The 13,752-nt window shown below is 32.7% G+C and overlaps 2 protein-coding genes across 6 annotated transcripts; one reads left to right on the forward strand and one right to left on the reverse strand.

Annotated features, from left to right (window-relative positions):
* Nucleotides 1-684: 684 nt before the first annotated feature.
* On the reverse strand, nt 685-7,319 carry LOC108458347 (uncharacterized). Of its 5 annotated transcripts, none has more exons than XM_053031140.1 (14): nt 7,128-7,319; nt 6,858-6,953; nt 6,645-6,711; nt 6,443-6,553; nt 5,936-6,131; nt 5,352-5,437; nt 4,957-5,152; nt 4,182-4,293; nt 3,352-3,479; nt 2,970-3,176; nt 2,765-2,874; nt 2,268-2,397; nt 1,931-2,104; nt 685-1,258 (listed from the first exon to the last, which is right to left on the reverse strand). In XM_053031140.1, exons 2-14 carry the CDS (start codon nt 6,946-6,948, stop codon nt 1,037-1,039), a joined length of 1,830 nt encoding a protein of 609 aa, XP_052887100.1. In that variant the 5' UTR covers nt 6,949-6,953; nt 7,128-7,319; the 3' UTR covers nt 685-1,036. The 5 variants fall into 5 exon arrangements, with proteins under 5 accessions (XP_052887100.1, XP_017613194.1, XP_017613203.1 ...); XM_017757705.2 differs by having other exon boundaries at nt 7,072-7,319; XM_017757714.2 differs by having other exon boundaries at nt 1,931-2,080; nt 2,250-2,397; nt 7,072-7,319.
* Nucleotides 7,320-12,068: 4,749 nt separating this feature from the next.
* Nucleotides 12,069-13,752, forward strand: LOC108466144 (magnesium protoporphyrin IX methyltransferase, chloroplastic). Its single transcript, XM_017766505.2, has 2 exons — nt 12,069-12,820; nt 13,135-13,752. The coding sequence occupies exons 1-2, from the start codon at nt 12,239-12,241 to the stop codon at nt 13,534-13,536; spliced, it is 984 nt and encodes a 327-aa protein (XP_017621994.1). The 5' UTR covers nt 12,069-12,238; the 3' UTR covers nt 13,537-13,752.

A 13,752-nucleotide genomic window follows, 5' to 3' on the forward strand; every position in this document is an offset into this window, starting at 1 on the left:
AAATTAATTGATTGTAACTCATTATTCATGTTTTGATTTATTAAATATGAGATTAAATATTTTTAAGTAATTAATATAAATTATTCATAAAATTTAATACATATAAATCATATTTTAAATATTAAAATAACATTAAAAAAATATTCCAATTTTAAATATATAGTTGAAATAAATTTCAAAAGGAAAATAGTTAGAAAATTCAATATAAATATTTAAGAAACTTTACCGTTTTTTGGCTGTGAGAATTTTAATGTTAGATGATAAATAAGAATTAAAAACATGATCCACTAATGTATTTTATAAAATTTTAATTTAAGGATAAAACCGAATTTATATATAAATTTTAGTCAATTAATTTTAACTTCAATTGTAAGTACAAAAGAATTAATTTTAATTTAACTGTATACATTTAAATTAATAAATACATTTATTTATTTTCAGATTAAATTAATATAATTGTTTATATACATAATATATCGATAATGTTAGTTAGTTACTAATAAAAATTGAATCAAATACAAATTTCATAAAATCAAAATTCATATATGACATTATACATTAGATCAAAGTTCCTATATAATTGTGATATTTATCCCTTTAATTTTACATGGTAAAACATCTATTTAAATATTTCCATCCAAAACTGCATTTGAAGATAAAAATATTGGCTTAACAAAATAATAATTCAAAATTAAACAAAAATTAAATCTGTAAGATCAGTCAAAATCTATTATCCATACAAGCAAAACAAATTCAGATATCTAAACTAAAATAAAATGGATTCAGATCTCAAATTTAAGGAAATTCCGATCAGATACAATAAAACTAATATCCGAATCTGAAAATCATCCAAATAAAAAAAAAAACGATTTTTTACTGTCCAAAATATTTCACATCATCTCAGTCTAAATACCAAAATTTTGCAGTTAACCAAATCATGAAGTCAAACGTCAAAAGTCAAAAGCATGTGAAAAGAAAGCGGTTTTTAATTTTTGGTTCTATTCCTTTCAAATCAAATCTTACCTTGAACTGTAACTCAACCCCAAAGCCTACTAATGAAACCCTTCTTGTCTTTCTTCATCCTGTTTTCTATAGATGGGAAATCAATGGCATTATAAGCCAAGTCTAAAACGATTGGATTACGGGGTATTGACTGGAAGGCCGGCGGGAAGGGTTCTATACGCGGAACAGCTTTCACATTTGACTCACTAATTGCGGACTCGTAGAGATCGAGTTTCTCGAGTAGGTATTTTTCCACCTGAACCACTCCAAAGCAGCATCATTACAACAATGTAGCAAAATCGGGATCATAAGCAAAACAAATTATCATGAACGAAGGAGTTTATGCAACAATGGAAATAAATGTTATCGTGATAATTTCTATAGGATTCAAAATTAGTTAAGGATGCCAGTGGGTCGTATTATGCAATTTCTACAAAATCCAAATCTAAATATGCAAATCTGCTTAATATTTGCATTAAATCTACGAGTATTATTATTTGGAATCCAAATCGGAATTAATTCAATTATCTGTAGGATATAAAAATCCACTAAATATTTTAGTATAGCAAGTCCAAAAGTTTTTCAAAAATAAAATGGATAATGGATTTGGATATCTGAATCTGGCTCCGTAACCCACAAAAGTAAAGCGGATTCAGATAACAGATATCTGAATTCGTTATCTCCAAAAGTAGAGCATATTTGAAATTCTGGATAATGAATATCGAAGGGTTAATATCCACATCCGCTCCAATCCACTATGGATGGTAAATAATTTATTCAAATCCGAATCCGCAATATTTGAATATGCAAAAAAGTAAGTCAAATATCCACAAATATCTGACTCTGCAATTTCCATTGCCATCCCTAACTGATTGACTACTTGAGAACTCATCATGTAAATAGGAAACTTTTTAAATATAAATTATACCTTCTTGTCAGCTCCAGTTAGTGATATAGTAGATATTTTCTTTGAAAGATTCTCAGGAGCTTTCACCTCCTCGATAATTCCAGTTGCATGCTCTATGCAACTGTAAGATCGGCATTCATCATATAAAGTCTTCAACTCTTTGATCATCACCTGTAAATAATATAAAGGTACCAACTAAATACGGATCAGATGTCTGAACCCAAAGTTAAGAGACAGTGCTAAAGAAAACGTTGCAAGTGTCAAGCACGTCATTTGCATATATACATGCATTCAGCAGTTTAACACAGAAAATATACCAAAAATAGTGGGGAAGGCGAACCCTATTAAATATAGACACCTGATCGGTTTTACTATGAGCTTGAAACTTCCATAGGGCATTCTCGGCGAGAGAGCGAGCACGGCAGTATAGCGCATATGCTTCGGATCTCTTTCCAGCTAAACTATATGATCTTGCCAAGTAGAAGCACCTGCAAAGAAATCCAGAGGTCCATGCATCAGTTTCACAAGGCAACCTCTTGTAGTAATGCACCCGAAATTAATGTTAAAAAACAATGAATCACTTCTAAGTCAACTTAATTTCATCATTTGAAATGCAGGAAATTAACGATTCTATTTCATTCCTCCTAATAGCACCACGAAGGAGAAAAATCCTTCAAATGAAGAAACTGGAGAAAACTGCAGAATGTCATCATCCAGAGGTCAAAAATAATATTTTATTTTCTTGGAAAAGGAGAACAAGGATATTATTTAGAACTGGTTGATGCAGATATTTAAGCATAAATATGCTACCCAATAAAAAGGAAGACTTTATAGAGTTATGTAAGAGAAATTAACCTTTCAGCTCGGAAGGCCAAACTTTTAAGTTCACACTCTTCAGCAAAGGTCACTTCTTCAGGTTTTCTATCTCTTCCAGAACTAACTAAATCAGATAGATCAGCTGTATTCTGCCAAATAGCATCAATTAAGCGAACTAAGAATTAGTACAAGCTTCTTTTCCTGGAAAGGAACGCATGCCAAAAACAGATATCCCCTTCCTCACCTGTAATAAAAGATCATATAAGCGGACCAACTCCTCAGGCTTGGTGACTTTCTCGTTTTTGTCATCACGACGTCTTGTAAGTTTGCTCTTTGCAATGCTAACCAACAACTGATTGCGCTCAATTGTTCGTTGACCTAGAACAGCACTAACAGCCTTATCCAGACCATTTAAGTCATCTTTCACATTTTCAGCACTACCTGCACTGGCCTAGAGTGTATGCTAAATCATCAACATCAGCCTCAAAGAAGTGATTTGGAAATCAAGAGTTTGGAAATAATTGCAACTTTTAAATCCTACTAAGAAATAGTACTAAGGAAAAAAGAAATGAGAAGTACACAATTTCTACGGAAAGAAAGCAACACTACAAATTAACACTTCATACCAAGTCACTCCGGATACAGCTCCTAGCTTCATGATATGCTGTAAAAACTTTATCAAAAGTTACTAGTCTTTTCTCAGCTGAGAGTGAATCGGCTAAAGGGCCATGTAAATCTTTTTCCAGTTCTTGGGCTGCAGATTTTGCACACAGGAAAAGTATAAATTTAGGCCATATGTCCTCTTAACCAACTTGAAGGGTCACAAGGATAACCAGAAAACAAGAATAAAAAAGTTTCAACCACACAGGTGCTTTTTTCACATCTACAATTAATGAAAAAAACATGATTTGTGACACTGAATTCAACTGAAGCTAGAAATTTTTACTGCTAGAATTGGCTACATCTTAAATCTAGCAGACAAAGAAGAGAGAAGCAGAAAGGAGTGCAGCACAGAAATTTGAAAGCTAGCTTCAACTGCAATTTAAGTCTGGTTTAGGTGCTAGGATGAGTCATTAAAGCAATGAGCTAAAAAATTGAAAAATAAAATGCAAAAAAAAAATTATTAAGAGCAAATACTGACTCTAAGTGCCAATAAAATGAAAGCTTAATATATTGACTATGTTCAAATTTGGCATTTAATGGATCTCGGGTGAAGAAGAGAGGACTAAGGAAGGTGAATATTTTTGTTTTCATCTGAAACAGAAGATATTTGACAATCAAAACCACACCCATAATTCTTCAGTTGTCAGTAGTTTATGCATAATTTAAGAAAATATATAGGTCAATCATAGATTACCATAACAACTTCCAAGTGGTTTTCAGTCTTGATTTTTAATATGAGCCATAAACACGCTAACCTCATTACTGACATTCACAGGAAAAGCTAATGGCAAACCTTTCAAAATAGCAACCCGAGTTTTTGCATTAGTAATTGGGAATCTATTGCCAAGCCAATGAAACTCTGTCAGAGATGCAGCCTGTTGTGATCTTGCCTCCGCCATAACGGCCTGCAAATCAGGATAGTATAAGACATCAATGTAACCAACAAAACCATCTGCAGAATAAAGAGAAAGGACAAAAGTTATTATCCCCCTCCCTCTCCCTTTCCTGCACAGTTATCTGATGAGCTCTTAGGACGAGCACAACCAATTCCAACAGATATAATACAAATGGGCATTCTTCTAAGAAAAGAAATTATCATTTATACAAACTTTGAGGAGTGCATAACTAATTTGTCGTAAAAAGCAGCCAAAGGTTTTCGACCATAGATGAAAATGTTTGCAGACAAAAGATCAGCTTGAAGTTTGAAAAGGATAGTTCAAACATCTTATCAAAATTTCTGAACAAATGATTAGTTTGTTCCAATCGAACGAATATCAAAAGAAATGATGTGTTATAATTCAGAAAGCAACTATCTATTCTCACCACTTCACCTTTGGTAAGGTGGTAAACGGTTGGAACAAGTTCTTGCTAACTTGGAAAGCAAATTTTTAGAAGAATTGATTCATTTACACTATAACAGATTAATTCCTTAGCCAAGCAGGCAGGTAGCAAGTTAGGAGAAAAATAAGCAGTGACTCACTAAAACTTAATACAGGCAGCACTATTCATGGTAAAGAAAATGAAATTACCAATGCCTCATTAATTCCTATTCACAGAAAAGAACTTACCTCTAGCTTTGATTTGAAAAGGTCCGATGCAGGACCTTCCATTTCACCAATCTGTAAAAGTTCAGAAGCTTGCAAATTTGAACCTCCAATTTTGTGAAGGCAGTAGCGAATACTAGGTTCGAGTTCTTCAACCCGTTCACGACACAAGACTTGATTCTCTAAATCTCCATATTTCCCTAGTTCTTCATAAACCGACCTGCAACATAATCAAAGATGTCAGCCTTTTGTGCTAGAACCGACAAAACAACTATTGGGTAAAGTATTACGAAGGATATTGATTTTTTTCCTTTTGACACAGGATAGGAGCATGAGATCAAGCAAAAATATTAGCCATCTACTTGAACATGTTACTTTATTATTTCTATGTCAGGATACTATTGGAGACGAGCACAAACCTGGCACTTTTGAAATTCCTCAATGCAGTGTCCCAATTCCGGTCTTGTTCAAACAACAAATTCCCTTTCATATAGGACGCATAGGCCTAGAAAGAAAAAATCAAAAAAAGATGAACTGCAAAGAATTACAGTCATGCTTCATAAAGAAAACAATACAAAATAACGGCAAACACTGGAGTAAATTAAGGCTCATGGAAACAAAATTGTAAATTTGATTAAGATAAACATAGATTTACAGACATCCCTAGCTTCACTTGTCCACGACAAGTACAAAGTCTATGCTCCAAGCATAGTTAACATCCAGAAATAGCAAACTCAATCAGAAAGCAAAAATTCATTAAGCTCACTGTGATGCTATTGTAAGGCATAAGCAATAATTTACATACTAATTAAAAGCATTTACACCTTTACACAACTCAAAAGACACACCATTTAACCAAAGATAACAAAAGAAAAAAGCAAGAGATTTAAAAGAAATAATGTACGCACGTAACTATTTTATGCTTTTTCATTTCTTCCTTAAGACCCAAAAAAGTGGGTTGAAGATTGTAGATGTACAAATAACAATAAAATTGCAAACCAACCTCAGCTTCTAAAGATGTTCTAGAATCTCCTTTGACAGAACACAAATGTGAAAAGAGATCAGCCCATTTGACTGCCTTGCGTAATCTACCAATCAAATAGATACGCTGGCGTGCATTTGGACCATCTGGAAGCTGTCGTTTCTCCATGGCATGGCTCCAAGCTCTCTCTGCCATATACAGAACCACATGAAGAAACCTATTTCACATCAAATCAAAGTAACACTGTAAGCTTTGAAAAGATATCGTAACTTGAGTACATACAGCATAGACCAACCAATCCCTTGCAATACAAAAAGCTTCTAAAGCAAACAATTTAAAACCAGACATGTTAATGCAAGAAACTCTAAAACATGTTCTAACTATTACTTCACAAGCAACACAACACCAATAATTACCCTCTAACCATGTCTGCACAAACACAAAGAAATAAGCACTTGTAAAGCGAAAATATAAGCAACTTCCATATTGTAAAAAATTGTCAAATTACAGCAAATTAACAAGGCTGACCTCACTTCAGTGACTGTGGACTCCGAAATGGCTTTTCGGGTGTATTTACCACGGCCATGTGTAAACTTCAATGATTTATACAGCCTCCTCAAACGAGCAGTGCAATACCTCCTGCAGTCCCAACATTATTCGTTTAAATATTAACAATGTCCAAATATAAAACATTTCCATAATTTTGTAATCATTTTCAAAGTGAATTTACCGGTAACGAGTGTAATCTCCATGTCGTAATCCATGTTGCATCTGAGCAGACTTAAGAAGTTGCAAAACTGAAAAGGAAGCCAATTTTTTTTATATATAATTTCAAATAAACAAGAAACAAATCAAACAGAACATACAATCTCGCTAACAAATTAGTACAGGTGATGCAATTGTTGAAGTTAAAAATTCTATAAAGAAACATCAAAAAACAAACCATTGATTGAGAATTTAGGGCTGATCTGGTCAGAAATGTTTGAATTTGGATCATCAATTTCCATCGCCGCTGCTTCGTTAACCTTCGCCATAACACCTTCGATAAAAAAAAAAAAAAGACAACAATAAGACTGCATGTGATAACGAAAATGACAGAGGTTTTTGGCAGATTTGTGACAGAAAAAATTCAACCAAAAAATATGAAGGCATTTTACCGGCGAGCAAACCAAGTGTGGAGATCTATAAATTTTGACAGTACCGATGGCGTTACCTTGGATTAATCTAATGGTAATGAAGAATGGCGTTTCACCGTAGACAGCCGTCTGAGATTTGAAGCACCACCAATCTCGATTTCATAGGCCTATGCTGGGCCTCTTTGCAGGGGATTTGATTGGGTCGGGTAATCTTTGTTGAGATTGGGCCTGATTCGAACCGTTTGCTTCGTTACTTTTGCACAGATACGATAGTGCGCGTATGGCAGATAAATATGATGTGGGTTAAATCCATCAAAAGTCCTCAAACTATGACCCTCATATTAAATTAGTCCCAAAAACTTTAGACATTTCAATTGTATCCTCAATTTATTGAGGTTATATCAATTAGGTTCTTTAATTACTAAAATTGTTAAATGACACATTAAATCCTGTGTATTATAATTTGAAAAGAAAGACAAAATAAAAGGTAAAATGTTATTGCATAACTTTTAAAAATAAAAATAAAATAAAACTAGAAAAGAGAGAATTAGGGAATGATGAAGCTTTTGTAAAATGTTTGAAAGCTCGAAAAGAAAATGTTTTTACAAATATTCAAAATGTTTCATGTTTCAAGTCTCAGCTTTTTTTGGGTTGAGAAAATGAACAACTATTAAACTTAAAATAATATACAATATAGCAAAAAAGCCCTGGCCTCAGCCAACAAGAAAGGCTTAATATAATCAGATAGAATTAAACATATGCATAGATTTTCAAAATAATTAAACACAAACGCAAACACATTTGCACTATTGTTTGAGCAAGAAAATAGGATGTTCAATTAAAAAGGGTCTCTAAGATTACTTCAAAGACGAGCAAGACCATCCGCACATTTATTTCCTTACCCGAAAGTATGTATGATTGAGGTGTGCTCAAACTTGGAAAAGAAATTTTCACCATCATTATATCATATCATAATGTTTTACAAATCAGAAAATCATTTAGAAAATATATCAAAGTTTGCACAATAGAATTTCATTTTTTTTAAAATGAACATTTATCATTATATCTAAAGTAAAAAATTTAATCAAATAAGTACATATGTTCCAAGGCATAAGAAGACTGGTGCAAAACTCAAATCCCTTTGGAAAGGTGCTAGCATTTTTTAATCAACTAAAACAAAAGTCTAAAAACTTAAAACATGTAACCAATTGATATTTGGGTAAACTATATGAATAATCATCTAATTATAAAAAAAATTATGGTTAAATATAAAATTAGTACTAAAATTTGTTCACTTTTTCCAAATTAATACTTATAACTTTTTCATATTTCGGATTAATACCTAAACTTTTTTGCACAAGGTGTCCTATTGTACCTAAATTTCTTTTTATTTCCCTCATTTTCTTCCCTTTTTGCTTCTACACTCCTTCATCCCTTCTTTCTTCAGTAAAAACTCATGCCACCAAAACTTTCCCCTTTCAAACTAACCCACAAAGCCCGACTTTTCCGACACCCAAATTTCCATTTTCATTTCTTTTTCTAATTTTTATATGGTTCAAGCTTTTGAATTATCATACAAATAATAGGGCTTTAATAAGCCACATAAAGTTTGAAAAAAAAGGAGAAAAAAATTCATGATGGAGCTCAATCGCTCATCCGCCATAAATTCTTCCTCCTTTTTATCTCAAAAAAAAAAATCGAAAATCAATATAAAATATTAACTTTATAAGTTCCATTTTATTTTTCAAATTTTCATTTTGTTTTTTGTTTTTTCTTGTTTTACCAATCCATTTTCAAGAACGATAGAGAAGAGCATTCAATTCAAATCCCTAATCCTTCACTACAACACCAATATTTTCTTAAACCCATTTCTCGAATCCACCATTTCTCTTCAAACTTTCAATTGTTCATGGAAATCTCCCATTTTCACTATTTCTTCTGTTCTTTCACCCAAAACCCAGATCCAAAAACCAATTATTTGCGCGAAAAATAAGCAAAAGAAGAAATGGGTCTCACGGATCAACTAAGCTCGCACTTGAGTTGGTCTCAATTTTGGCTTCGAATCTCAAGATCTTACTTCAACCGTTGGATCTGATCATTCAAATTTTAGTTGTTGCATATGAATGAGGGCTTAAGTTTTTGAACGACTTCAAGGAAGTAATATTTAAATGATGGAAAAAACCAACAACTCGAAGAATAAACGACAAGAAAATTTTAGGGTTCTTAGTAATTTTAAGGTATTGTATTCTTTGCTTGTTTAGGAAAGAGATAAGTAGTGATTTGTGTCGTAACCATTTTTTAAAAAAAAAACGGGTATGGACTTGGAGAAAAAAAACGAAAACAGGAGTCGCCACCAATCTTTTTAGGTGTGATCGGATCACCTTAAGTTAATCATTTTAATAAAAGTTAAGATTTACTAAAACGATAATTTTTGGTCTACGAAAATCAAAAAATAAGTTCGGGAGTCGGTTACGCATGAGGAAGGATTAGCACCCTCGATACGCCCAAAATTGGTACCTAGTTGATTAATTAGTGTCTTAGTGTCGAAAATTTGAAAACTTGAAAGAATTTAAAATACGATCCTCTTTGTAAAGAAAATGTTCAAATGTTAAGGACCTTCTCGTCTCACAATATAAAAGGTCACATCCAAGAAGTTAGGACACGACATCTTGAATTTTCGAGAGCGAGCTTGCCTTTTATATAAAAATTGTGTATTTCAAAAGGTTATTCAGTTAGTTAAGGTGAACGAGGAAAATCGAAACCCAGAAGTTAGGCACGTTTCCTCGAATTCCCAAACACCGAATATTGCCTTTACTTGCAAAAATCTTATTTCGAGGTAACAAAATGCCATACCCAGTAGTTAGGGCACAACACCTCGTATCTCCGAGAATAAGCATTTTCAAAACTCATGTCATGATTTAAAAGAATATTCCGTTATTTAGGTTAAAGGAGAAAAATCGAAACCCAATAAGTTAGGGCACGATTGTCTCGAATTACCAAATACGAATATTACTTTATGAAAGAATTATTATTGGGTTGGATATAATGATAATAAGAATAATATTAAAGTAAAGTAAACAATAATACTATATATAAATATATATATATGTATATAATAGAAATACACACTACTATATAATAATAATAATAAATATAGAAATACAAAAAGCAAATATAATAAAAATATTAAATTAAAGTAATAAAAACAATACTATATATAAATATATATATATGTATATACATAAAATATACACTAATATATAATAATAATAGTAATAGCAAAAATAATGAAAATATGAGTAATATTAATAATATATTAGAATACAAAAGTAAAGTAATAACAATAGGGTGATAATAATAATAATACAAACAATAATACATATATATATATATATATAATAATAGTAGTTAGAAATAAAAATAATAGAAGTAACAATAATGATAGTAATAATATAAATAAATATGGAGAGGCATATATAATATAATAATATAAATAATAATATATACATGAGAAATAATAATAATAATATAAATAATAGTAAAAATAATAAAATAATAAAACAAAGCTCTCAACTCTCTTTCTCCTCTTTTCTAAATCCGCCGTTGGTCCGGCTTTACTTCAGTCATGGACCCCACAGGTCACATCTATACCAATCAGACATCTATAATGGGACCTCAAAAAAAACTTTTTCAGTAATGAAAATATGGGTAAACTTCTTACTTTTATTTTTACTTTATATAAAAAAACAAAATAAAATTGAAAGGAAAACAATAAACAAACAAAGAACTAAAGATGAGAATAGACAAAAGAAACCTCTTTTGCTTTGGTCTTTGATTAATCTTCAAAACTAGCCTTTCCAAGAAACAAAATAACCTTCTTTCCAAAAAACAAAAAACACCTCCAAAAACAAAAAACCTCCTCCAAAACAAAGAACAATCCTCCTCCAAAAACCAAACCCCCTAAAACAAAGTCTTGAATGGCTTTTATAGCCAAATTTTACAAGTGGAGTGGTTGGGGTGGTTTAGGTGGCCAAGGGTGGTGGAGTTGGTGGCCAAGGTGGGTGGCCAACAAAGGTGGTGGAGTAGGTTGGGCCAAAATTGGGTTTGGGCTTGTAACTGGATAATAGGCTAGGTTTAATTCGGGTTTGGTTTTATTGGGTCCCGGGCAAAATTTGGGTCTTACAATTTGCTTTTTGGGATGTTAGGGTTCATCTTTTTTGTGTTTGCACTGATAAGGTGTGGATAATGGGGTTTAAAGCTTGTGCTTTGGGGGTTTTGTTGTGATGGGATTTTGTAGGTTTGGGGTTAAGGAGGAATGAAACAATGAAATGGATTAGAGAAATTAGGATTGCTTCATCTTCTTCAGTGCTGAAGACTGTAAAGAGAGGCAAAAGAAGAAGGCAAATGGGCATTTTAAGATGCAAATGGGTTTTTGACAGAAGAAAGAAAATTAAGAAATGAAAATAAAAAGGGAAAGAAGACGGAAATTAAGAAGAAAAGAAAAAGAAAAATGAGGTATAAGAGGATGTCAGGTGATTGGCCAATACTGTCACGGTAGGAAAAAATTAACTATAGATAAGTTATTAAACTATACCATTAGTTATTAAATTATAAATAAATTTTTTATCGTTTAATTAAAAATATATAAATTAATTATTAAATTATTTAAAAATTTTAATTTAAGTTAGAGATTAAAAAATTATTTAAATTTTTATTTGTGGATTCGTGGTGATAAAAGTTATTTCATACAAAAATTAATTATAGAAGATGAAAAAAATTTTAATTGATTCGAGTAATATGAATAGAGAAAACTATATAACATCTATCTTAATAATATAATGACTTAAATAAAAAAAATTTTAAATTATTTAATAATTAAATTATAATTTTTTTAGTTAAGTGGTGAAATAAAAAATTAACCGTGAATTATGAGGCAGTTTATCCTTAAAAAAGAAAGTGTGCGAAACCAAACACGGCATAACAGAGAGTGGACCCTACAAAATGGAATCGGAGATTAGCGCTATCCTTTCATGCTATCCACAAGATAGAATATATAACCAAAATAAAATCACAACTTACAGCAAACCACCTTCACAGTAGACACGTAGCCACCCCTCCGCCACCGGCTGGCGAAGGAATTCATCGGAGAAATTGGAGGAATTCATCGAAGTAATTCAGTTCAAACAAAATGTCGTACTCAGTCTCTCTATCTTCTCCCATTCATTTCCACACTAACTCTAGATTCTTCTCTACATTCCCTCCAAAACTTCCTAACAAACTGAAAACAACCGTAACAACCACCACAGTCGCGGCCATTCCACCCTTATCCACCGCTACATCGGTTACCGACCTCTCCGTTTTGGATAGCACCACTGTTGCTCTCATAGGTGGAGGTTCAGTCGCCGCCTTAGCAGCGGTTCTCTCCTTCACTGACCCGGAACGCCGACGTCGTCTTCAGGCGGAAGAAGTCGGCGGGGGCGATAAAGAAGTCGTTAGGAATTACTTCAATAATTCTGGTTTCCAAAGGTGGAAGAAGATTTATGGAGAGACCGATGATGTGAATAAAGTCCAGCTTGATATTAGGTTAGGGCATTCCAAAACCGTTGAAAATGTGATGAAAATGTTGACCGATGATGGCTCACTGAATGGCGTCACTGTTTGCGATGCTGGTTGTGGCACCGGTTGTCTCTCCATTCCTTTAGCTAAAGAAGGTGCCGTTGTTTCCGCCAGCGATATTTCCGCCGCCATGGTGGCCGAGGCTGAGAAGCAGGTTAGTTAGTTATTCCTCTCTACCATTATTGTTGGGATAATTGAAGTTTAAGTAATGAATGCTTAGTGAATGATCCGATTTAAGTGTTTATTTCAACAAATGATTATACATTTCTTAGATTCAATTGTAATGAACTGTGCTTTGTTGATTGGATAATTGAATCTTAAGTAATGAATGCTTATTGAATGATCCAATTTAAATGTTTATTTTAACAAATGATTAAAATTTTATCCATTTCTCAGATTCAATTGCAATGAACTGTGCTTTGTTGATTGGGAATTAGAAGCTTGAATTATGTGATATTATGATTTCAGGCGAAAGAGCAGTTAACAGCTGGGAATGGTGATATTGCGCCAGTTATGCCAAAATTTGAAGTGAAGGATTTGGAGAGTTTAGATGGGAAATATGATACTGTGGTGTGTTTAGATGTTTTAATACATTATCCGCAGAATAAAGCTGACGGAATGATCGCACACCTTGCTTCACTTGCCGAAAACCGATTAATTTTGAGCTTTGCACCGAAGACATTTTATTACGATCTGTTGAAGAGGATCGGTGAATTATTTCCAGGGCCGTCTAAAGCAACGAGGGCATATCTTCATGCCGAGGCAGATGTAGAAAGGGCACTAAATAAGGTTGGATGGAAAATAAGAAAGAGAGGGCTAATCACTACACAGTTCTACTTTGCAAGACTTGTCGAGGCTGTCCCTGCATAGTTAGACCAGGAGGAAAGGTTAGATTTTATTTCCATTTTCTTTTAACTATTCGGCATAAAAATGTCCGGAATGTTTCTAAGCACTGAATTTTCTTGTATGCTCATTACTATATATATCTGCTTATGTGCTTAATTGTATATTAGATGTCCTTGTATCTAAATTCCAATACTTGTTAACAATTCTTTTTTATCAGATTTAGTGACTAATCTTTGTTCA

The sequence above is a fragment of the Gossypium arboreum genome, chromosome 7 (assembly GCF_025698485.1).
Source record: "Gossypium arboreum isolate Shixiya-1 chromosome 7, ASM2569848v2, whole genome shotgun sequence".
NCBI lineage: Eukaryota > Viridiplantae > Streptophyta > Magnoliopsida > Malvales > Malvaceae > Gossypium > Gossypium arboreum.